General features: G+C 39.6%; 1 protein-coding gene across 1 annotated transcript in view; it reads right to left on the minus strand.

Annotated features, from left to right (window-relative positions):
- LOC136254524 (uncharacterized) overlaps positions 1-26,854 on the minus strand; it is a gene marked incomplete in the record, with an annotated part of 32,159 nt that extends 5,305 nt beyond the window's left edge. The window contains 7 exon segments of the mRNA XM_066047244.1: positions 3,710-3,837; positions 3,886-3,951; positions 11,133-11,451; positions 26,193-26,240; positions 26,302-26,349; positions 26,411-26,479; positions 26,539-26,854. Coding sequence (XP_065903316.1) covers positions 3,710-3,837; positions 3,886-3,951; positions 11,133-11,451; positions 26,193-26,240; positions 26,302-26,349; positions 26,411-26,479; positions 26,539-26,767 — 907 coding nt within the window.
- Between the last annotated feature and the right edge of the window lie 529 nt (positions 26,855-27,383).

Consider the following 27,383-nt stretch of genomic DNA (forward strand, 5'->3'; position numbering starts at 1 on the left):
CATAAATAACGAGAAACCAATTATAATTCTGCAATTTTGTAATAAATGCTCAACAAAAACTGTCATTTAATTTCTGGTATCACATTCTCATGAGATGTAGGGAAGCTAAGTGAGACTGTGATTGTATCTAGTCAAGAGATAAGTAAAAGTTGTTAGACTGAATCAAGAATGAACCCTCAAGAGATTGTCAAAGCATGTTGCACTACAATTAAGCAGATAACAGTTGCTATAGCAATTGAAGATCAAGACACACGGTAGTGTGTCGTGCGGCTCAAGAAGCCGGCGCGTAACACCCGTGAGTATATTGACAGGAAGAAAGAAAATGCAATTTTCGCACCTCCGTAGCTCTGTGCTGCCTTGATAAAACAAGACGATTTTTGCTGTGGACACTCCCTCAACCTTCAGCACTCCACATTCCAAATTAGAGCAAAATCGCTTCAAGCGTTCCCAAGATATGCAACTTCAAAAATTGGCTTAGTTTCTTCGGGTTTTTTTTCCTTCTTATTTTTCTTCCTCTTTTCGCACACTTACAAAAACTGCTATAAAACGTGATCGCTACATCCGATTTCCTTAAAATTTGGCACACAGAAGGGGGGTATAAAGGCGCATCTCTGTACCAACTTTGGCTAGGATACGATAAACAGGAAAAGAGTTATGATCGATTATCCATGAAAATAAATACCAATATGTTGCAGACATGGGGCCAAGTACATTTGAAAGTACTTAAGTAAAGTACAAGTACTTTTAAATTTTCCAAGTATAAGTACAAGTACTCTGGCGACAATCAAGAGAGTACTTAAGTAAAGTACAAATACATGCTGGAAGTACTCAAGTAAAGTACAAGTACATTTTACTGTAGCAAAATATATATTGTATTCAGTATATTGTAGTATGTAAGTGTACCTAGTGGGGTTGGTACTTTCAGGTTTTTGTCAACTATTCACTCTCTTAAACATTTAAAATGCACTAACTTTAGCAGCAGCATTGTTTTTATTTGCCAGAATTCTATGACATCATTAATCGTGGCTACATGATACATAGTAAGGTTAGGGAAGGCACTAGAAGAATTGTACAATGCACCTTCATGCAATTTTGTTAAGTACCCACTGTGTACAAACTATGTACAATGTTTGCAGTACTTACAAGTACTTAAGTACTCAAGTACATACAAGTACTTAGTGAAGTACTTGAGTATAAGTACAAGTACACTGGGGAAATTAAGAAAGTATTTAAGTATAGTACAAGTACTTTCAAATCTGTACTTAAGTATAAGTACTCATGTACTTGGCCCCATGTCTGAATATGTTGTCACGCCTACAGGGTAAACCGCGTATGGGAAGAAGCTGAAAATCAGTGGGTGAACCGATTAACTATTGAACCTCAAACCTTTCGTGGTTTGAAAGAAATCGAGCTAAAAAACAGGAAGATACAACGAAAAAACCAACAGTGTGTAACAATTACGCAATCGAGATTAGCTAATAAAAAACAACCACTTGCCACGACTACCAGATAAACCGCTAGGGGGAATGCTTTGAAAATCGCTGTATAGAAGGAGTAATCATCTTAGAAAGGCTCTTCAATGGTGTAGAAGAATCAGACTTAAAGCCACGGAGTTATAACACGAAATCCAACTTGGTGCAGCAAGTGCGAGATCGAGATACTCTAATAGAGCAGTCATCCTAATAGAGCAGTCACCCTGAAGAGAATTCAAGAGATCAGCTAGAAATAAGTAACCTGTATAGAGATCAGCTAGAAACAAGTCACCCTGTAGAGAGATCAGCTACAAACAATTCACCCTGTAGAGAGATCAATAGAAGAAGTTACCTTGTAGAGAGTTCAGCTACAAACAAATCACCCTGTAGAAAGATCAGCTAGAAAGAGTCACCTTGTAGAGAGTTCAGTTACAAAGAAACCAACATGTAGAGAATTCAGCTACAAACTAGTGACCTTGTAGAGACATCAGCTAAAAGAAATTACCTTGTAGAGAGTTCAGCTACAAAGAAACCACCATGTAGAGAGTTCAGCTGCAAACAAATCACCTGTAGAGAGTTCAGCTACAAACAAATCTCCCTGTAGAGAGATCAGTTAGAAGAAGTTTCCTTGTAGAGAGTTCAGCTACAAACAAATCACCCTGTAGAAAGATCAGCTAGAAGAAGTTACCTTGTGGAGAGTTCAGCTACAAAGGAACCATATTGTAGAGAGTTCAGCTGCAAACAAATCACCTATAGAGAGTTCAGCTACAAACAAATCTCCCTGTAGAGAGATCAGCTGGAAGAAGTTACCTTGTAGAGAGTTCAGCTACAAAGAAACCATCATGTAGAGAGTTCAGCTGCAAACAAATCACCTGTAGAGAGTTCAGCTACAAACAAATCTCCCTGTAGAGAGATCAGTTAGAAGAAGTTTCCTTATAGAGAGTTCAGCTACAAACAAATCACCCTCTAGAAATATCAGCTAGAAGAAGTCACCTTGTAGAGAGTTCAGTTACAAAGAAACCACCATATAGAGAGTTCAGCTACAAACTAGTGACCTTGTAGAGTCATCAGTTACCTTGTAGAGTGTTCTGCTACAAAGAAACCATCATGTAGAGAGTTCAGCTGCAAACAAATCACCTGTAAAGAGTTCAGCTACAAACAAATCTCCCTGTAGAAAATTTAGCCACAAACAAATTGCCCTGTAGAAAGATCAGTTAGAAGAAGTTACCTTGTAGAGAGTTCAGCTACAAAGAAACCATTCTGTAAAGAGCTCAGCTGCAAACAAATCATCTGCACAGAATTCAGCTACAAACAAATCACCCTGTAGAGAGATCAGCTAGAAGAAGTTACCTTGTAGATTGTTCAGCTACTAACAATTCACCCTGTAGAGAGGGCAGCAAGAAGAAGTCACCTTGTAGAGTGTTCAGTTACAAAGAAACCACCATGGAGAGTTCTGTAATAAATATATTTATTATATATATAATTTGTACATTTACTGATAAAATCAGAAATATTTAAAGTCATTTACTGATAAAATCAGAAATATTTAAAGTACAACTGCTTCATCTTTTCTTCTTCCTGTGGTAAAGAAAAAAAAGACAGGTTAAAAAAGTCCCTAAGCCGGCCTACCGGTGTGGTATACAAATACAAAAAGAAATGAAATCTAATCCAAAACAGCCAAGCTGTAAAAAAAAGTGCGGCCCTCAAAAAGGCTATGGTGAAAAAAGATGTGAAATCCAAGGTGGCGGCCAAGAAATGGCTGTGATGGTAGGTTAATGGTAAAAATTTTAATAACGGTAATTTAGGTGAATTTTTTTGCCAAGACCGAGGGCCGCACTGTTTTTTTACAGCTTGGCTGTTTTGGATTAGATTGGATCAAGAGTAAATCAGTTGTGGTAAATTGTAGTGTCAATAAGCTGCAGAAACAGCAGTGTAGTAGTTTATTTAACTAGTAGGCACAGCCATCCACTTTAACCAGTCTTATATACAAATGTATGAAGAGTCCATAGTGAGATGGACTCGTATTCACAATTGCATGGGCAGAGTTGATAAGAAAGTGAGCCCTACTGTCACAAAAAGTCTACCTACACCACTGTAAACAGTATAGACAGAACATACGTATGTATCAATATGACCACTCAGATTTCAAGTGTGTATTTACATTAGGTAAATCTCTTGCAGCCATAAGGAATGTTACACATTGAATACATTGTATCAATACAAATTAGTGCACATACCTCTGTACAAATTGTGCGAATCCAAAAGTTTCTCAGCACGCACAAAACTACCCTTACATTGCTTTTTTCGAATTTTGTGAGGACAAATTACAAATAAATATGGTTCACTCTTAGTTTCTTTAATCCTCCTGTAAGAGCACATCTAAAACACTATCACATTTATTACAGTGACTTACAAAGCTTTTGGCTTTCCACATTTACACATATCATATGTGTAATCCACAGGATGTTTTTCTGACCACCTACACGTATGTTAGAACACAGAAGTGTACTAAACACATTATAATGTATGTAGACATTATGACTTTGTTTAATGTTAAAGTAAAGATAACTGATTCTAACTATCAGTTATACATACACTGTATGCACTGTATGTATTTGTGTAGTATGAGCTAGGAACAAACAGTACAGGGTATTGTTATTTACGGTTAAGCAGATTTAAACTAAAACCTTTCATACATAAGGTAGAAATTAACAGCCATGATAGCAGTGATTTAGTGGCTAATTAAGGATGTGGGTGTTACTTTATTCCACGGACTGGACTGGACTCGTGGACTGGACTGAGCTGGAAACAGCTTTTAAACAATAATCCAGGAATTACCCATCACTTGCAACACTGGAGACACCACTATCGAGCTACAACTGTGCATGCTGCTGCTGGCTCTTCCTTACAAGTCATGACACTAGTGCATGCACTAATTAATTAGAATACACTTACGATACATGTGTACTAGCAGTGATACAACGTGATAGGGGCTATTCTTGTAGCGTAGATGTTTTCCTTTGTTGCTTTAGCACTAGTGTTACAGCTGTAGAGATGAGCCAGTAATTATTCTTAGCAGGTAGCTAGGTGGCACCACCATGGGGCTATGCAAATAATTTGGCTCATCACTACAACCCTAACGCTAGTGTTAAGTACTGAAGCAACAAAGGAAAACATGTACACTACAAATAGCCTCTGTCACGCTTTATCACTGCAAGTGCACGTGTATCGTAAGTGTATTCTAATTGATTAGTGCATACGCTAGTGTCATCTGATTTGTAAGGAAGAGCAGTACCAGCAGTTATAGCTCGATAGTGGTGTCTCCAGTGTTGCAAGAGATGGATAATGCCTGGATTATTTTTTAAAGCTGTTTCCAGCTCAGTCCACGAGTCCAGTCCGTGTATGTGCTAGTGTCATGACTTGTAAGGAAGAGCCAGCAGCAGCACAGTTGTAGCTCGATAGTGGTGTCTCCAGTGTTGTAAGAGATGGATAATTCCTGGATTATTGTTTAAAAGCTGTTTCCAGCTCAGTCCGCGAGTCCAGCCCAGTCCAGACCGTGGAATAAAGTAGGCCGTTATCTGTGGAGCTATGTTATAAGGTCCCTAGCTGGCTTGAACCAAGAGTTCATAAATAAAAGAAGAGGAGAGTGTTCTACTGCAGCATAGCCTGTACAAACATGAATCTCAAAGTTATGATGCAATACCTATAGTCACTTTCAATGTGTTATTTGATCAGGGATGTACTCAGCATTAAGTTTCAATGAATGTTGTAGTTATGGCTTCAATAAGCAGCCTACTGATGACATTGTCAACACTCCTTAAGGTGGCGCTGAACCGATTTTTCAACCCACGCATTTAATGAGGTATTTCGGTTCCAACCATTTCTCACCTTGTAGAACAATGGACAAATTTCATAATAATGAAAAATCCAACCATTGCCCCTAGCAACCTAAATTTTACATTATTTGTAAGTGTCAGTGTCTTAAGTCACTTCTCCAAGGATAGCATAAATAAGTCATGAGATATGACATTTTGAAGTTGCAATTTTCCCATACATTGTCAATAAGAGGGGCAACAGTTGCCCCTTCTCAGTCATCATACAAATCATGGGATTCAAGGTGTAGTATCTATTATGACCTATATATACCACTTTCACACCTCACTTCAAAGGGAAGAGAAGGTGTATAAGTGGTATAATAGAATGCAGTAATGAGTATAGGAGGTAGTATATACAAGTTATATCCCTCCTAGGAGGGATATAACTTGTATATACTACCTCCTATTCTCATTAATGCATTCCAAGCATTCTCAGAAATCATTTGATTTCTTTGATGAAACTGTGTGATCTCCTCTCCTTTAATATAGCAATACTTCACAGGATCGATAGTGGGTTTTAGTTTTTGTAAAGTGAGCCAAGGCATAGATCATGGACTTGGGGAAGAAGATAGTTCATTGTTTTACTGAATGAAACACGTTACATTCAATAGTCACGTGGGGATGTCCCACAGACACTGGGTGTAGCGCTTAATTGATTTGGCCATTAGTGTTAATAATATTCACTACTTTAGTTTATTCATGGCTAGTAAAGTAAGTACTTTAGTGTAGTTGAATCGTCTTTACATTGCCGTTTTGACACCTGGCGCGATGTCACATACGCGTAGTGACTGGGTGTGGCGCTAAATTGGCTAGGCCATTATAGCGCTGTAAACTTATTATTATTATTATCAATTTACCACAGACCGGGAAGGACAAGTACAAAAGGTGTAAGCCTGTACAAGGTACTGTCCAGAATACAAAAATAACCACAAAATACAACATTACAAAACAAAGACAACATTACACAACAAAATACCAATACACGAAAGCAATACAACATTAACAATAAATTACTTAGAAAATGCCACAGAAGTGTTTATATGCAGCATGGCGAAAGGCAGTACGGGTTGCAATTCCCAAGATATCAATAGGCACTTGATTCCAGACAAAACATACCCGTACAAAGTAAGAATACCTCCTTATTCATGGCTAGTACAGTAAGTACTTTATAGTGCACTTAAGCTTCATTATGAGCTGTTCAGCTCGTATTTGGGCTTCCCGTGTTTAATTGCGTACCCACAATCGAAGTGATCTGCATGCTCGTGACGATACACTTACGTTCGGCCTCTCAGCAGTGCCTTGTCGTTGCTCTTACGACGTTACCCACAATCGAAAGTCACATGGTCCCATATAAATACACTCACAAAGCATTCCTGCAGTTTCCATGTACACTTGCAGGTGATTTCAGGCAAATCACTCATGCCCATGTTACAACTACTACATACACTATCCATTTAAAACTTGGAGAGATTATTGTTGACATTCACACCTACAAATTATGTAAAATTGAGATATATGTACTTTTGAATTTTTGATTTTTGCATACGTTGAAATGCCTCATTTTTGTGATTACCCAGAAGGGGCAACTGTAGCCCTCTCACATAGATATGTATGGGAAAACCACAAATTTCAAAATGTCATATCTTATGACATATATATACTAGATGATTAAAAAATTGGAAATTTTAAAATAGGAACAGGGATCGCTGAAAAAAGCCACGAAACAAGAAGGGATCGCTGGGGTGGTAATGTAAACCACAAATCCCTATTTTGACTCTGTCAAAAACCTTTACTTACATGCTCTGTCATTTTGAAATGAGTCAAAATAGGGATTTGTGGTTTACATTACCACCCCAGCGATCCCTTCTTGTTTCGTGGCTTTTTTCAGCGATCCCTATTCCTATTTTAAAATTTCCAATTTTTTAATCATCTAGTTTGTATACTTTTTATTAATTCAGTAATGGATTATGAAGAAGACTGTTGTTAATAGTGTAATTTTGCATTCTGCATAGTAACGCCGTCAACATTTCAGTACACACATGAAACTGATCAAATTGCAATATGCATACAGACTGAGAGTCTCCTAATATGAGCTACAATGTACATTACTGCATGGTTCCTTTAATAGCTGTCAAATTCAGTGCAAGGATTGTTGTTATACACTTGACTGCAATATACATCAGGGTGAACTCCTTTCAGACTGAAAGAGGGCATATGTAACACCAGTATACAAGAAAGGCCCGTGTACTAATCCAACGAACTATAGACCTATATCATCGACTAGTATTTGCTGCAAGTTGTTGGAACACATCATCTCCTCAGCAATATCTTCTCACTCTAATGACTACAATATCATGTGCACAAATTAACATGGATTTCTTTGATTGATAATGAAAACTGTGGTGAATAGTGTAATTTTGCATTCCTTATAGCGTAGATCCTTTACACCCCTATGTGTATAGTAATGCCGTCAACGTTTCAGTACAAACTTGAAACTGATCAAATCACAATGTGCATACAGATTGAGAGTCTCCCAATATGAGCTACACTTTACATTACTGGTGCCTTTAATAGCTGTCAAATTCAGTGCAAGGATTGTGTTATACACTTGACTGCATTATTAGAGTATTTACGTGACTGCTCTATTAGAGTATTTAATCTGGATAATCCGCCCACGTACAATAATCATGGAGCGAAAAAACCACCTTGCAACAAAGTCATCAGCCCAGATTAAGCTTCCTGGCCTATACTGAGTTTAATAAAGACAGATTCTCTTGGCCACAAGCAGTGCACACCAAAAAACCAAACTTTGAGTGTGTCTTGTATGGCTTCTCGAGCATAATGGCGTTTTGGCAAGAAGAAACGGCCAGGTTTGGGCTGTTTCCATCCGAAAACTAAATCAAAAATAGGTCATGGACACGCACAATGATCCATTCAGCAAGCCTTGCTACTTTTTATCCCAGGATTCTCCTTGTTAACTTCGCTATGCCTGTGAAAGAATAATAATAATAATAATAATAATAATAATATGAACAAACGGGCATATTTCAGTTTTGTCTGAAATACACATACTGTTTCCTTTTCACTTGATACTTACTAGTGGACCTATACTCATTGCAAAGAACCACCAGAGGGTTGTTTTGAGTTGGAGGATACTTTCCAAGGTGGTTTTTAGGCGTGCGTTCTATTAGAGTTTTTGCAAAAAACATGGGCGGTCCCTATTATGAACCTACTATCGTGGTTCATGATGCTATCAAAATTTGGAGAAGTTACTTTAGACCTTAATAACTTAAAAATAAAGGGAAATTCAGGTTGCTAGGGGCAACGGTTATTTCTATATGCTATAAAGCCTTATTATGGAATTCGTCTATGCTTTCCTTTTCACTGATAACAATATGGAAAGTAGTGAAAATGCACACCTGTGGGCTACAACATTGGCTAACAACTCCATCGAACCTGAATCGTGAAAATTCGAAGCGTACTATTGTAGAGTATCGCTTACCCAATGCCTATACCAATTTTTGATGGTCCTGTGGTGCATAATTTTGAAGTTATTTAGTGAGAAAGGAGACGGTGAGGCTAATCAGGGTATAGTCCGTATAACAGTAATCACGCGATGGCAGCTGGTGCCATTCACCAGTGAATTAACCAGAGTTGTGACAAGCTAATAGTTTTAAAGTGTGAATAACATTAGTTGTATCAACAAAAGTAGCTGGGCAGTCTGACAGAGCTTGTTCTGTTAGTCCACTGAGACCTTCGCTGTGGTCTATGAATTTCCGCTTTTTTTCATGCAATACCACAAACATGCTGTACAATTAACTTTGTGCGGCTGCCCTTAATTGGTTCAGCGCCACCTTAACACTGTGTTGACATGATATCCTAAAGTAATCAAAGTTTTACTGTATTACTTTGAGATATGCATTTATACAGGCTATACTGAAGTATGACACTCCTCTCTTTTTATATTATGAACTCTTGCTTGAACCTTGGCAACCTTTTCGAATACATTTTTACCCCATGGTGACTGTTGGTTCTTCGAAGCTGCGATTTACGTATTTTTGCTTTGTAACTCTGTAGCTGTTATTCCTTTGCTTCTCAGACCATCAAAAGATACTTCTATGATTATAAGCTATTTTCTTCCTTCCTGTCAATATAAGTACAAGTATACACACACACACAAATGGAATTTTCAACTAGAGTAGGGACCATAGCACATCAATAAAAAGTACTGAAACAAGCTGGAGTAGTGCACGATATTAAATCACAGTAAAACAATAAGAAGTGTTATATCCCTACTGTGATACCATAATGGAAATGCACAGTAGGGACATAACACTTCTTATTGTTTTACTGTGATTTGATATTACGCACCACTCCAGCTTGTTTCAGTATTTTTTATCGATGTGCTATATGGTCCCTGCTCTAGTTGAAAATTCCAATTTTTTTGTGTGTACTTGTTTGTTAACTTTTTTTTTGTATGACTGGTGAACCCACGCATACCGCGAAAGAAATGGCGCCGTGCACCCCAGCTTTATCAATTGTCGGCTGAAAAGTGAAGTATCCATTACACTTCGTTGTCAGCTATGTTAGACTCGTTTCACAGCATTATGAATCAAGAACTGTTCGAAAAGCACCCTTACAATCCACGCATACTGCATCAAAAGAAAGAAATGGGTGCGTCCCAGTTACACCAATTATTGTCTGAAAAGTGAAATATCCATTACATTTCGTTGTCAGCTATGTTCAACCCATTCCACAGCATTACGAATCAAGAACTGTTTGAAAAGCACCTCTGCAACCAAAGTAGCCTATATAAAAAATGTGGACAATTTCTGGTACAAAAGGAAGCCATCATGTGTTACCGCCAAATCAACACTTTTTGCTGTTAGCAAAGATGAATGGGACACAAAGGAGGACACTGGTAAGTTCATGAAGAATGCATTGTACGTACTGCGGTATACCAAAAGGCACCCCTTGGGCCAAAACAATGTTGAACAGTGAAAAAATCAAGCCCATAGCCTTAGCTGTTATTGAGTTACGCTTGTCTGAAGGCATCAGTCAGTCAGTTACTTACTCAGTTAGTCACTAGAAAATTCCGTTACATATATATACATTTTTTTTTAAAATTTCGTAGCAACTTGTTGAAAGTATTTCGGATCAATCTCAAGGCTAGTTTGGGCTTAGTTTTGTCCAACCAATACTGCCTCATCGTTGTCTGGGAAAAGTGAGGCTGGTTTTGGGTGATGTTTTTTCATGGCCATGCTTACTCCTTTGTGGTCCCTACTATACAATACTATCGTACTGTATGATGGTGTGGTGTGCCGGCATGACACTCTACCATGTGTCAGGATCTATTGATGGAAGCTAACGTATAGAGGAAAACTTTGGCAAATTTGGCGATTCGCTACAAATTCGCCAAAGTTTAACCCGCCAATACCTGAGATTAGCATCTTTATAGCTATAGATTGAGCTTGAATTCGCCAAAGTTTATTTCGCCAAATGCGATTTAGTTTGCTATTTGCCAAAGTTTACCCCCGCCAAAGTTTCCCTCTATTCGGTATATATAAAGCAGTATACATGTACAGCATAAGAATCCATTGAGATACCACGTAAATGCATATGGCAATTTATCCTAGAAACAAGAGTTCATAATAAAAAATAGTGCTATTTTTTACTATAAACTCTTGTTACAAAGTAACAGTTTTTAGTTGAGTGCATGTACATCAATTACGTACCTCTTCATTTAAAATGACACAAATTACAGTATGACATTTGGCTAGTTCACCTTTCCTTCATTTCATCAACAGCTTCAACTAAGTCAGAAAAGCCAGCTGATTCTACAGCTTGTCTAAGATTTTTGTAATTGGCAATCCTATCTTTTGTTTTCTCCTTCTTTCTTTTTGGAGCTTTCTCACGCCAGCTTGCTAAAATCATCAGAAAAGCTCGTTTGTCTTTATCTCTATGGCCATGTAGCTTGATCAACATGTTTTCCACAGTTTGCTTTGGTACTTGCAGGTGATCTGATAACTTGCTCCACTCAGTGTAGCTCTCACACTTAAGTAACATGGAGAAACTGGCCAAAGTTGGTACAGCATCACCAAACCCTGCAATTAAATGACACATGAACAAGATGACCCAATACACCCCATACTAGATTCATCATTTAATTGATGACATACAACGGGTACTAAATCTCATCTTACAGTACAGTAGTGTGATATGTATAGACTGAGAACTTGCACATGCACACACCACACTGATTCTGTATCATGCACACGTAATCATTGTAACTGTATATTCTAATTGTATCGCACCTGACGCATGTGCACAATTGATCTGTACCTCGTGCCTTGTTACATGGTGACAGGAGTGGGATATGGCTAATAGCTATAACGTATCGCTTCAACCTCCCCCGACATTCTGCTTCGATGAACCTGATGAATGGCCCAAGTGGCGACGCCGTTTCGAACAGTCCCGTGTAGCGTCAGGTCTAGACAAGGAGGACGAAGTCCGGCAAGTTAGTACACTTCTCTATTGTTTGGGGGAAGAAGCTGACGACATTTTAACTTTGACCAACATAACAGAAGATAACAGAAAGAAATATTCTGAGGTACTGGCAAAATTCGACGGACATTTTAAAGTCCGCAAGAACGTAATTTTTGAGCGGGCATGCTTCAACAGACGTGGACAAGAAGAAGGTGAAACAGTGGAACACTTTATTGCTAGCCTATACCAGCTTTCAGAGAACTGTCAGTATGGTGAGATGAGGAATGAAATGATCAGAGACCGATTGGTGGTAGGAATCCGTGATTTGGCCTTGTCAGAGAGACTGCAAACTGATGAAACATTGACATTAGACAAAGCCAAAAAACTGATTCAACAAAGAGATGCAGTCAGAGAACAGCAACAAATTCTGAGAAAGGGAGAGGACTCTTCATCAGATTACATGGGGAAACGGCCTTCAGGTCGGCCATTCAACAGAGGTTCATTACCTAAGTGTTCACGATGTGGTAAGAGTCACCCCAAGAACCAGTGCCCAGCCAAGGACACTATCTGTTATAAATGCCACCGCCGTGGCCATTTTGGCAAGTTCTGTTTCTCTAAGACAATGGCAACAGTCTTAGAGGAGACACCTTCTGATGACACAACTGAGACGTCAGATTCCACACCTCAATTTCTGGATGCAGTCTCCCACCAGTCCACAACAACCACCGCTTGGCACATTCGCGCCATGATTAATGGAAAAGAAGTGATTTTCAAAATTGACACAGGGGCAGAAGTCACAGCCATATCTAAGGAAGTGTACATGGCAATCGGCCACCCTAAACTCCAACGCCCTGGTAAGATACTGTGTGGACCAAGTAAGCAACCTTTAGATGTACTGGGGCATATTACAGTCCAGCTAACATACAAGCAATGCAGTATCCGACACAACGTTTACATTGTTCAATCACTCAACCAGAATTTACTTGGACTACCGGCAATTCTAGCTCTGAATATCCTCTCAAGATTGGACAATCTGAGCACCACCTCTACCATTCCATCACAATTTCCAGACCTATTTCAGGGGTTGGGGACAATGAAGACAGAATATGAGATCAAACTCCAACATGAGGCCAGGCCCTTTGCCCTTAGCACTGCACGCTGAATTCCCATTCCTTTATGTGATAAAGTGGAACATGAACTCCAACAGATGGAAGCCACAGGTGTGATCAGTAAAGTGAGCCAACCAACTGACTGGTGTGCTGAGATGGTGGTTGTTCAGAAGAAATCTGGCAATGTACGCATATGCGTAGATATGAAGCCATTAAACAAACATGTCCTTCGTGAGATCCACCCAATGCCTCATGTAGATGACACCCTAGCACAACTAGCAGGAGCAAGAATCTTTTCAAAACTTGATGCCAATAGTGGATTTTGGCAGATACCCCTGGCCACTAGTTGCAGACACCTCACCACTTTCATAACACCATTTGGGCGCTTCTGGTTCAACAAACTCCCCTTTGGGATTTCTAGTGCCCCAGAAGTGTTCCAGAAGCAAATGGGTAAGATTCTAGAAGGTTTACCAGGAGTCCTCTGCCATCTAGATAATATCTTAGTGTATGGTACTAACATGGAAGAACACGATTGTCGATTGAAAACTGTCTTAGAGAAGATCCGCTCTGCTGGACTCACTCTAAATCCCAGTAAGTGTGAGTTTACAAAGACTTCAATTACCTTCCTTGGCCATGTCATCAATGACAAAGGTATTTCTGCTGACCCACAGAAATTATCTGCCATAAAGCAGATGTCACCACCTACAAATGTCACTGAGCTTAGGAAATTCATGGGGGTAGTAAACCAATTAGGCAAATTTTCTCCAAAGGTTGCTGAACTCTCAGCCCCATTACGGAAGTTGTTGAGCACCAAGAATGCATGGCTGTGGGGCCCTGAACAAGAGACATCTTTCAGCGATATGATATCAGAACTGACCACTCCAACAATTCTCAAGTTTTATGACCCCTCAGCTCTCACCAAGATATCAGCAGATGCCTCCTCGTATGGCCTTGGGGCGGTCCTACTTCAGTCCAGTAATTCAACATGGCATCCTGTTGCATATGCCTCCCGTGCAATGACTGACACAGAAACACATTACGCCCAAATTGAGAAGGAAGCTCTGGCACTTACATGGGCTTGTGAAAAGTTCAGCTGCTACATTCTAGGGAAACATATTGTACTAGAAACCAACCATAAACCATTGGTCCCAATACTATCTTACAAACACCTAGACAACCTACCACCAAGGGTATTAAGATTTCGTCTCAGATTAATGAGGTTTGACTATGATGTTGTTCATGTACCCGGTAAATACCTTTATACCGCTGATATGTTATCCAGGTCACCACTGCAGAATTCCCCTGATGAGAACACCTTGGCTCAACAACAAGAAGTGGAGTACTTTATACAAGCAGTGACCTCCCACCTGCCAGCCAGTGAGACACGTCTGAATACTTATCGCCAAGGACAAGCTGATGATGCAACTGTAAGTAAAGTAATCACTTACTGTCAGTCAGGGTGGCCCCATAAGAATCAGATTTCAGAGGACCTTAGACCATATTGGGCTATTCGGGGAGAACTTAGCTTGTATGACAACCTCCTACTATATGGCAGCCGCATTGTGATCCCACCAAAGTTATGCAATGAGACATTGGCCAAAATTCACCAAGGCCACCAAGGGATCCAAAGGTGCCTCCTCCGTATAAAATCTTCCGTTTGGTGGCCAGGTGTCAGTCAGGCAGTTGAAACTTTTGTGAAACACTGGTCTCACTGTTCTTATGTATGTACCACCCAAAGAACCTCTCATCTCTTCAACATTGCCAAATCGTCCTTGGAATAGAGTAGCTACAGACCTTTTTGAACTTAACAATACCCACTATCTGGCCGTCGTCGACTATTTCTCCAGGTACCCAGAGGTATGTCAGTTGCAGTCAACTACCTCAGCCAGTGTAGTCAAGGCACTTAAGAAGTCCATCTTTGCCAGACACGGAATTCCATCAGTACTGTTTTCCAACAATGGACCCCAATTTAACTCAACAGCTTGCAAGGAATTTTCCTCTTTATACCACTTCCAACACATAACCAGCAGTCCTCGACATCCTCAAAGCAATGGACTAGCAGAACGGACTGTAAAGACTGTCAAAGCTCTGTTAACTGGTGCCTCAGACCCATACTTGGCTTTACTCTGTTATCGTGCCACACCACTACCATGGTGCTCAATCAGCCCAGCAGAACTCTTATTTGGCTGTAAGATTGCTACAAATATACCACAGCCAGATACCCATCTATCACCAGATTGGCCATACTTGAAAGCTTTCCGACAAGCTGATAGTGCTCACAAGTCTAAGCAGCAAACCCAGTTCAATCGTAGACATCGCACCAGACCACTGTCTGAGCTACCCCCACATACTTCAGTGTGGGTGAGGACAGGCAAGCAACAAGAGCCTGGACAGATAATCACTAAGACTACTGCACCTAGATCCTACATCGTGGAAACAGCTACTGGGAGAAAACGTAGAAACCGACACCACTTAGCACCCAGACTTGAGAATTCTCAATATACTGACAATGATCATTTCAGATTCAATTCACCAGATTCACATACCATTCCACCTGAAGGTTCCCCAGTGGCTGGACCCAGTGTTGATGAAGCACCAAGGTCTCCGATCAGGACTCGTTCCATGACTGGCACAGCTATCAGACTCCCCAGACGATATACTTAAGAAGGGGAGATGTGATATATATAGACTGAGAACTTGCACATGCATACACCACACTGATTCTGTATCATGCACACATAATCATTGAAACTGTATATTCTAATTGTATCGCACCTTACGCATGCGCACAATTGATCTGTACCTCGTGCCTTGTTACAAGTAGTACTGCATATTAATTAACATACAGTATTGACCAGAAACCTTGCAGCCTCACAATACTTTCATGGCGCCTTGGCAGTATTGGTTAGGTTTAAAGAAAAATTTGGCTAGCTCACCTTTCTTTCATTTCATCAACAACAAGTCGAAAACGCTTCAAATAGGTTGCTACAAATTATTTAGTTGATTGCAGAGATCTTCTTGTAGGGGAGTATGGAAAACCCGGAACAACCTGGATCAGCTGATCAGAATCATGTACAAGCACTAGCATGCCAATAAAGTCTCCACGGTGGAATAAACAAAATTTGTTTGCTAACATGCTCTATTTCATTTATCCTTACTTGCAACAAATCTGCAGAGTACATTATGCATGAAAAACATGAGAGCGAACATTAATTGGGATACAAAAAAGAATATAATTTAAAAATCATTTAGTTAAGGGTATATGGAGTGTAGCTGAGATACGTAGCTAGGATATACAGTTACGTCATAGATATATTATAGTACATTACGTGCATCTGATCCTGTTTATTTGTACCCTACAGTGTAAGTAAGGATTATTCCATGGTGGAGTCTTTGGCATGCTATAGTGCTTGCGCGTAATTCCAATTGCAAAACAATAACAGTTTCAGCTGATCCAGGTTGTAACCTGCCTCTAGCATTGATCCAAAATTACATGCAGTTTCCATTATAAATGTAATTGTCAAGCCATTCATACTACTCATGAATCAACACCTAGCTACGTGTACACGGCAATGAGAAATAGAACACAAAGGAGAACAAAGGTAATTTAATTAAGTCTACCGTAGATTCCCTAAAAATTCGGCAGAAATAAATTAATTCTGTTCGTGTCTGGCCGAACAATTAGGAAAAAAATGTACCAACCTGGTGTTATTGTCGAATTTTTAGGGATCTATCCGTAATACAGTCTGCACGCTTCATGGCTATGTTATTTGCAATCTGCTTACTGGTTACTTTCTGGATTTCTTTCTACAGGGACCAACAGGAACGCCTTGTGGCAGAACTGACGATACTGGCCGCAACACTCACTTCGCTGCAGCACTGACTTATATACCGTGATTGCCTACATTATCCAGGAGAGATGATCAATGTCATTACTACATCGCTTTTGTATACAGTCACTCGACACTAATAATAATAGAAACCACAATCAATACGAAATCTCGCTAGCTAGGGTCCGCAATCCAAAAAATCAACTTTTACAAATCGATCCCCCTACCATTGTGGGTTGTTCATTGCAGTATCCCATTGCTAGATCAACCATGAAACCGGAGACACGATTGTTGTCTTCACAGAAATATCGACTTTAGTATTTCGTGAGATGCAAAAATTATTTTTTTAAATTTCGTGCTCCACACAAAGAACAGGATAGAACTGCTACTTAGCTAGGTATTATCTAGAGTTAATGTAGTTAAAAAGTACGCACAGTAATAAGCAAATGGTTCACTGGGTTCCCAACACAGGGTTGCTTTCTCTCAAAAAGCAGAAAACGAAACACAAATTTTCGAATTCAAACTGCCCTACCAGCCAAGACAAGAAAAGCCAACTCTTCCTCATAGTGATGTGATAAGGTTGCATGCATAGTCTATCTATGCTGTTAGTCTGGAAAGGATCTGAGACTTCTCACCATCTGGGTGAAGAACGTCAAAAATTTCGTGTGTCATTTCAAGGGATTCTCTCAATGGTACCAAAGTGCTTTCCAGTACTTCTGATAACACACTGGTCACTTAATTTTGTTTAGAATGATGATAAAGGATGGATCAAAACGTTTGGTAGTAGTAGTAGTTGGTGTTTCTGTGATTTCATATGGTGCAGTATACCAGCAACTCACCAGGAGCTCCACCCAGCTCGAATCAAAAATGAAAGATTTTGTGCTTTTTTCGGTTTGTTTTTGGATGTTTTGCAGCATAATGGTGATGTAGGATGATCTAGTGAAAACTTGAAGCTGCTGTGGAGCGTGAGGGGTGAAGTCAAATTTGGACGATTTTGCTGCCTCCCTGGATCCATAGCTTAGAGCGAGGCGTGGAAGCCGTGGATGAAATAATAATTGACAACCGCTGCTACCAAACGTTCAGGGACATCTTTTGCCATAGTTTTAGTTTATAATTGATGATTGTTGTGGCTGCAGAAGCGCTGGAAATGGCTAGAAAGTGCAACACAATTCTTTGATGCTGCAGAAAACTTTGACGCTCGTCACCCAGATGGTGAGAAGTCTCAGATCTTTTCCAAACTAACAGCATAGACAGACTATGCACCCAACCGTATCGAAACACTATGAGGAAGAGTTGGCTTCTCTTACCCTGGGTGGTAGGGCAGTTTGAATCCGAAACTTCGTATCTCTTTGTCTGTTTTTTCAAAGAAAACAACCCTGTGCCGGGCACCCAGCAGATCATTTACTTATTTCTGTGCGTACTTTTCAACTACAACAACTCTGGATACGATTTGGCTAAGTAGCAAGTTTCATCCGGTCCTTTGTGTGGAGAATGAAATTTTAAAATAAATTTTGCATCTTGCGAGATACTGAAAACGATATTTCTGTGAAGACAACAATCGTCCCTCCAGTTTCATGGTGGATCAAGCAATGGGATACTACAATGAACATCCCACAATGGTAGGGGGATTGATTTGTAGAAGTTGATTTTTCGGATTGCGGACCCTACGCTAGCTCCCAGTTGCTGCATGAAGTGTTCCATGCATAACAGAGCATTATATCTGAGGATGTATCATGTTTGTGGGCTCCAGGAGAGATGTTATTCTGTGAACAGAAACGAAGATCGTTTTGTGGTAGCTGTGATGTCACACGATGATATCGTTGGGCACGTTCGTTCCGTGAACAATTTCACACTTGGTGCTTCATCCAGCATTGAGGTAGCATATTATGTGAGGTCACTGGGAATCCTCAGTACTAAAGAAACCTTCGTCAACCAGTACACTAAGTGCCAAAAAATTAGCACGCTTATAATAGAAATTTTCCTTCCGCTTGCCGAAATTTAGAGCACATTGTGTTCAAAGCACAGGGAGTGCCGAATATTTAGAGATGCCAAAATTTTAGGGAATCTACGGTATAATGCATATTGTAGCACTAGCGTTGCTTGCAGTAGGTGGAAAGGCATGCCATTGTACGGGTCGAACTGTGAAGAAATCAAGCCTGTAGCCTTAAACTGTTGATTTATGCATAGCTGAAGGAATCAGTCAGCCAGTAGAAATATCAGTAAAAAATTAAAATCATTGTAGGAAGGGCACTTTTTGGGCTTGACTATGCCTAACCAATACTGCCAAGTTGTTGTGAAGGAAACGTGAGGCTGGTTATGGTGGCCTGTAGCAGAACAATGCCACTGAAGACACATAGGAGCAATTTGCACCTCCTGCAAGAACAACCTGTTTCTGAAGTCTAGTATATGATCACTCATGTCCCCCATGGGTGGATAATTTGACTTTTACAAAGTCAAATCCTCATATTTTCCCAGGAGAGGAGGTTTATTAATTTATTACGTGACTTTAATTGATGGCCCTCCCTCTGAACTCTCAATATTGATCACACCTCCCAATACCTTAGCTGTCACTTACACCACTTGCCAAATTCAGTTGCTTCCATTTCCAGCAACATGGCATCGATTAAGTTACCATGGACATGCAAAGGTTCTATCCGTGGTAAATGCCCACCCACGGTTAACCTAACAGACAATAGGGTGACCCTCAAACTTATTTTTAAAACAAGTTGATGTTGTGCTACTTCTAAAAACCAGGCGCCATGCAGCTAACTAACCCATCTGGAATTAACCATAGATAGTATATGCTACTATGAATTAACCAACTATGTATTACTATTTTACAATAGGGTAGTTTTGGGTTGTGCAATAATATTATTAGCTAATTCTTGTATTTTGTAATTCATGAAATTTTCGTAATTCGTTCAATTACGTTGCTATGCACTGCTAAGGAAGTGCTTGTTAAACAAACTGCTTTTACCAACATATTACGCACAGAAGTATCTTCTAAAGTTTGACTATCGTGTTTTTTCCCACAAATTCTCTCAACAAAGCCTCAAAGCTGCTCTTCATTTTCGTTCATGTACGTAAGAGATATGCCCACTTTCAACTCGAAGTGATAGGCTATTCCTGGTAGTGTACAAGGCCTGCACCACTGTTTTTCAGTTGTTAAATACCTGAAAACCTCAAAGGGAAGGTAGTGTACAAAGTCTGAGGAAAGTCACCATGCCCGTGTTTCAGTCCGCCGAAAAAAACCACCTCAGAGCAAAGTTCACCTGTGCAGAAGTTTAATACAGACTTCATTTCGCTTTTACTTCTTATGTAAAAGTTGTATTATTTAACGATTTTGCTCATGTGGGTGTGTACGAACAAACATAGGTAGATAGGCACACACACACACACACACACGAAAACAATTTCAGTAAACCAGACATGCACCTGGTTAAAAAAAAAAAGAAAAAAAAGGGCATTGTCTAGGAGTATCTCACATAGCCAGATTGCTCTTTTCTTGTGTGGGGGCGGGAAACTTTTTTCCTACCCCTACACACACTCACACACACAAAAGTGGTCTTAGCTAGTATATAGGAACAAGCAGGGAAACATCAAGTATAGATATACAGACAAGTACCTGGGATTGGAATCATCCGGTTTTTCGCTGGATCATTGCTACCTGAAGTAGCAATATCTTCGAATATATCACACAATAAACTTAGTAGTTTTATTACTTTCCAAAACAGTAATAAATCGAATTGCTGTGTGCAGCTTGGCCAGTCGCTTTAAGAGACACACCCACAAGCCAGCCTGGCAGCTATTTAACCAACCCTTTCACGAGGAAGGCTTAACAAGTAAAATAAACACTCTCACATATTAAAATTTATACAATGTATTGTGAGTGGTGTATATTACTATCCCACTTTTTTCGAAGAGAGTAACAATAATCTGGCAAACACATTTGTATTGGAGTCAATGGGTTCACATGAGATGATTCCAATCCCGGGTGCTAGTCTGTATATCTATGCATCAAGAGACATTGGCAGGTTATATTTTCCCAGTCACATGAATAAAAAACTGAGTGACAGGGCTCCCAAGCAATAGACCAGTATCCTAGCCACGTACTGCAGCACAGCATTGTCAGCTACCACCCACTCTTTAGTTTCTACCTTATAAAACGTGCAACTGAAGTGACCTCTATGCATATGCGTATTGAAGTAACAAAGGTGAAGAAGAAACCCAACCTTAACCAACCCTAACATAGGGTTAATCTGCCTGTTAAGCATAATGATGTCTTTCACTGTCTGTATGAAAGCAAGATGAAAGTATTAAAGGATGTTATGTTATGTTATTATCAATTTTGTCAAAAGACCGGGTTGTACAAAAGGACAAGCCTGTAGGCGTACTTCCCACAAAAAGCACATACACACCAGAAATTACAAAAACAATGACATAAGCAAATACACCTGTAAAACAAAACTACTACAAGAACAAAAATAAATACTAACAAAACAAGAACATTAAGTATACAGAAGATTCAAAAAAGAAAACGACGGAGGGCTAAACGGAACAAGGGTGACTGTTTAATTCGCAGGATGGTATGGGGTATGGTATTCCACAGAAATGGGCTGTTCACAAAGAAAGAGTAACGAAACGAATTGATAGACGATGTCACAGGCCGGAGAGATAGAGGGTGACACCTTGTGGGAGCTTGGGACAACTGAAAATGTTCACTAAATGGTAAGGAATTCCTGTGGTAGAGACTATCATGAATACAACAAATAGTAAAGTAGTTGTGACGCTGTTGAATGGTAGGCCACTTTAATGCTTGGATGCATTCGTCAGAAGACTTACTCCAACAGTGAGATGAAGGAATCCACCTACTATTGGAAGCGAAGAAAATTTAATGGATGAAGGAGCATTGAACAGGCAGTGGCGAAGAAAATTGAGTGCTTTAGTAGCTTTAGCTGAAACATATTTACAGTGTTCATTCCAGTTCAGCTTAGTCTCGCGGCGCCCGATCCTAAAAAGAGGGTCTGGTGAAACTGTGTACAAAAAGTTTGGCGCTGCCGGAATGTTGGAAGCTCCAATCAGATCGCTCCATTTCAAATTGATTATGTAATGCGTACATTTCAAAAGATTCGTGGCTTACGGTTAATTACATCCGGTGACTTTGCTGCTTAAAATCATTGAGAAAACAGCCATACAATTCTGTTGGGTTCGTTATAATGTTGAATAAATAAAGTAGCACCATTAGTTTGGTAATGCTGTAAGCGGATCTGGTTGAATGGATGTTGTGACGTAAACAGTACACTTACATAACACTTAAACGTCATCCAATAAACATTCCAGAGCTCAAATTTTTTGTACACAGTTTCACCAGACCCTCTTTTTAGGGTCGGGCGCCGCGAGACTAAGTTCAGCTTTGTGTCAACTATAATGCCTAGGTATCGAATTACAGGATGGTGTAGAATAACAGAAGAATCTAGATGGTATGAAGGTAAAATTGGGGAACGCTTGTTGGAAATCACTATGCTATCACATTCGAGGGGTCCGCCACGACCTTAAAATCCTGTACGAGATTCCGAATCCCACGAAATTTCAGGCAAGATTCCGGATTCCAAGAAATATTTAAATTACTGAAATCCAATTAACAAAATTAAAATCTGGTACTCAAACAAAATTAATGACACGCTAGCCCTACAGCAATGCGTGGAAAGGTAACAGCTACCTCGAGCTACTCTCTTGGATAGACGATCAGTGCCTCGGACGCTCTCCTCGAATGCCGGCGAGCTCAGACAATGCTGCTCAACTTCGTGTTCAACTCGCACCTAACTCGGCACCTAAACTTCATTAGCTACTCATTGTAGACTTCGCTGTACCTGCGATAGGCTCTGGATTCTCCTTGTGGTTCGCTGTTAATCGGAGACGCAACTACAGACTCGGCAAAACTCGAGACTCGCCGACTATTCAGCAGTTCGACTCTACACTCGTGCTCTGTTGAATCCATAAAAGCTCTTAAACACCTATATAGACTCAGTAAGTTTAAAGCGAAGTGAAATTAACAGCTCAAGGCAAGTTATAACAGGCCAACAAGCTTATAGCTGCATCTCGAGCTGCATACCACGAGTTGCACGCTATTAGAATATCCGGAATTATTCGGAAATTCACGGACTTTAATCAACCAAAAGATTCCAGATTCCAAGGCAAGATTCCAGATTTTGTGCGAGATTCCGAGGGATTCCAAATGACTTGTACGGGATTCCAGCCCGTGACGGACCCCTCGATCACATTTAATTGGATTGAGACGCAAGGATAGTGAGTTCGATGCGAGAGGTTGGCCCGGCTTCACCGGGACGTTCAATCTAACGCCTCAGACTCACTATAAACTTACTTTCATACAACTAGTGTGTTTGATAGTCGAGTTAAATGATGGTATTACGGTAAAATAATCATTTCTTGTTCAAAACCAGTGCAGACACAATATCTCGCACAATATCCACAATTTTATTACCATATAGAACACTATATGAAAGAACCACGTGCACAGAACACTAACTTACCCGACATTACTATGGTATACCGGTATAACACAGATTTTCCGTCTCGATTTTTTTTCTCTCTCCCAATTTTCGCGCCAATAATGTTGATCACGACATAGATAAGTATCCGGGATTGGAATCGTCCGGATTTTCGTCCAGGATCATTGTTACCGCATGTATTATGGTTTTATGCCCTGAGAGTGCAATGAAAAGCGGTAGGGCATGTCTCATTCTAAAGAATTTTTGTACATTCAAACAGTTTAAACCAGAATATCAGCAACTTTTGGCTGAGCTAGATCGTTTGAATATTTCTACCTGCTATAGAACCGAGTATAGAACTGTAGAAGTCAGTGTATCAGTTGGGTCACTTTCAACCTAAGTCTATCCATGCAATCAAGGACGTAACTTGTTTCACCCAGCAAGTATTTTCTTTGTCTAAAGCTAGTATTACAGGACTTTTGAATGAGATGGCCAGAGCCTCAATATCTGCTTCTCAGCAGATATTCTTTGGTCGAAGCTCTAAGGAATGGACTGTGAACCCGGACTGCTTTTAAAATCTGTTTTGTAATTAATTTTTGTGTGTAATTAATTTTTCTGTATGTGTGTGTGTAAATAGTCTTTCTTTTCCTTGCCATGCCCGCGTGCTGACCCAATTACCGGTCAGTTGTGCAGTCGCATATTGTCTGAGGATCCACTTGCTTTTATTTTGTATGCACCTTGTTCATCATGATGGTTAATAATAATAAAAATAAGTACCTACTTATGCAACAAAACAAAATTAAAATCTTTCACAGTTCCATATCATTGTGCTGGCAGAGAGTTGCTCTATCACACCCAGACAGTTACTTAATGGACTTGGACATGAGGTAGGCAGCTGCAGTAAATGGCCAACTATACGTATACAGGCTTGATTTTTTCACTGACTAGATCGTGCTGTTTCAGACGGGTGCTGCTTTTGGCATGCTGCATGCATGATTAATTGTCAAACATGCTCTTTTCTTAAATAGTTTTATTAGCTTAATGGCATAGTATCTATGTTAATGCATGGATTGTCAAGAAGGGGTACGCACATCTTGTACTGGAATACTGTCTGACTCATGCAGCGAAAGGAGTCGTATAGGAGTGCCATGCAACTTTTCAAAACTAACCAATAGCATGATATTATATTTAATCAAAGAAAAACCGGCAATGTCTATAGTGTATGTGAATGCCTGTCCAAAATTATAGTTCAAGTGTTATCTTAATTTGGTCAGACTAGACATTCCTTTGGTTCTCTTTCCTTTACGAATTTCTTCATTAACATGAGGGTTATGAAGAACCCCTAACATTATGTTGAATAGTCGATCACCTTTCAATAAGTCCAGGATAACTTCCCTAAGTGTGTGGGTCATACCTGGGATGAGAGACCAGCGGATGACTGATCCTGCTAACATCAACATGTTGCTGCCTGGCTCTCATAAAGTATTTCTTTCACTGTGCCCATAGCATTTAGTTGTGCACTGCATGACACCTTGATACATCGAGACATTGTATTTTTTTCTACCTAGCCATGCAATCATTTCTGGCAGAAGACCATGGCTAGTATCATGTACTCTTTTGCCAGTTTATGCATTGGCCATGCACTGTAAAAAATTAGTAGTGAATTGCTCTGCCACAATACTCACTACTTTTTGTAGCGAACATCACTACTCGGTAGTCAATGTAGTGACGTTCACTACAAACTTAGTAGTGAACGTCACTACACAAAAATAGTGAGTATTGTGGGAGCCATTAGTAGTGACGTTCACTAGTTTGTTTTTCCTGTGTGGACTTATCTTGATCTGCATCCTGACAGGCACTCTACCTATTTTCTCTGGCAACCTGATGCTATAGAGCATTGTTTCTGCATGGGATCACTTTTCCCTCATGCCAGCTTGGTAGTGTTAGTTATAGGCATAATCAAACCTATAAGGGTATAACTCAGTGGAATATTAAAAAACTGAAAGTCTGCTTGTAAAACTCAGCTAGTGTTCTTGTGATTTGTACTACATAGATCCTGGTACATATATGCAATCACATAATATCATAATGTCTATAGACATTATGATATTATGTGATGGCATATATGTACCAGGGTCTTTAATGTATGTACAAATCAGTGACTTACTACGTACTGACCAGTGTATGGGTTACGTGTAAGGAAAAAATTGAACTTGACACATATAAAACTACAATACAGGACCCTAAAAAATGGTTTACAAGCAATAAAATGGCACTATAACAGTTCGTAAATTAGTGGAAGTCACTGCACACATCTTGGACACAAAAAGTCTGTTAGTTTTTCAGCCTTGGCTTTTATTGCCAATTTGAGATATGAGCAGTGATAAATCTGTTCACAATGTGTGCATTTAATATGGTTTCTTCCCTTTCCAGTGCAAAAACTTTTAGGACATTGTGATTTAATCAGTTCCAGCATCCATTCCAGAGGTACACTGTTGGTCTGTATGTATACGAAACAAATTAACATTTAACATTTACACTGTGTATTGCACTTAATACCAGTAGGTGGGATCGGTACAGTCTTTAGCTTCTGGTCTATACAGGTGAATGTATGTGTCATTAACAAGATAACACCAAAATTATGAATGAAACTCAAGCAACACTTAATAAATACAACTAACATATATTTGTTAAGTACATGCCCCTAATTAAACAAACTTCATCTTGAGGAATTATGAATTCATTCTATTTGGGAGGCCTGCAGCCTTTCCATTAGGCTGATCGAGTAGGCAACCTGCAGAGCGTCTCAGGGCTAAGAGGGGGGCCAGAGCTTCAAGTAATGCCTCAGACTTTAGATTCATATGTTAAATGCTCGGTCCATTGAATGAACACTGGACAATACTGTACTTACTCTTTGATGGTGAATCTGCATGTGGTACAGTTGCTGGTAATTGTACATCTGTCATTGATATTGATGGAGCTAACACCATTAAATGAACACCAGACAATACTGTACTCACTCTTTGATGGTGAATCTGCATGTGGTACAGTTGCTGGTAATTGTACATCTGTCATTGATATTGATGGAGCTAACACCATTAAATGAACACCAAACAATACTGTACTCACTCTTTGATGGTGAATCTGCATGTGGTACAGTTGCTGGTGGTTGTATGTCTGTTGTTGATATTGATGGAGCTCTGATAATGGTGCATATAGTAATAACACCATGAAATACTGAACATTACTGAACTCACTCTTTGATGGTGAATTTGCATGTGGTACAGTTGCTAGTGGTTGAACATTAATTTTGTTGTTGATGAAGCTGCGATAATGGTGCATAGTGATAAATAATACCATTGGATAAACAATTGACATACAAGGGAGGTGTTGCTCTACCTCTATACTATGATCAGTGACCTTGGTTACAGCACTGAGCAAGACTGATTTTACACGATGGATAACAGTCAAGCTATTTCCTAGCATGGTCAAAGCTGAACAAGTAAGTATATAGTGCACAGAAATATTGCAAAAATAAATGGAATCAGAGCAATAATTATTGACAAGGTAAGTTTACTGCAAAGTCATCGGTCAAATCAAAAATCAATTGCTGTTTCCAGTACCATATCATATCAAATGTGCATGACTGGGTCTGAGAAAACTGGTCTTATCGCCCATGACAGTAGATTTGATTTTTCACCAATAACAGAAAAGCTACATGAAAAAACTATCAAATTTCATTATTAAAATCAGAGTAGTCTGCTTATGCTGGCTGCTTTTCCCAAGCACAGTGGCAATCTGTATGAGCAGTCTGGGGGCCTTAATGGAGTTCTGGACAGCCTGGGGATGGCTGCATAGCACCACATGCTGATAGTCAACCTTGGTTTAAAAACTATGGGAAACTTAGCTGTTGGCTACTTGTACAGTGAATGTTCTAAAAGGTAAGGAATTGGTATAAAACGTGTGAAAATTTGGTACACATAGCTTCAACCATTGGCAAGCTACAACACACTAACACTTAAAACCGGCCATTTCTCGATACTGTTAAAATAGGTGATAAGACTGGTTTTCATGGAATTAAGCATTAAATGTGGATGAAAAT

This window comes from Dysidea avara, chromosome 4 (assembly GCF_963678975.1).
Source record: "Dysidea avara chromosome 4, odDysAvar1.4, whole genome shotgun sequence".
Lineage (NCBI taxonomy): Eukaryota > Metazoa > Porifera > Demospongiae > Dictyoceratida > Dysideidae > Dysidea > Dysidea avara.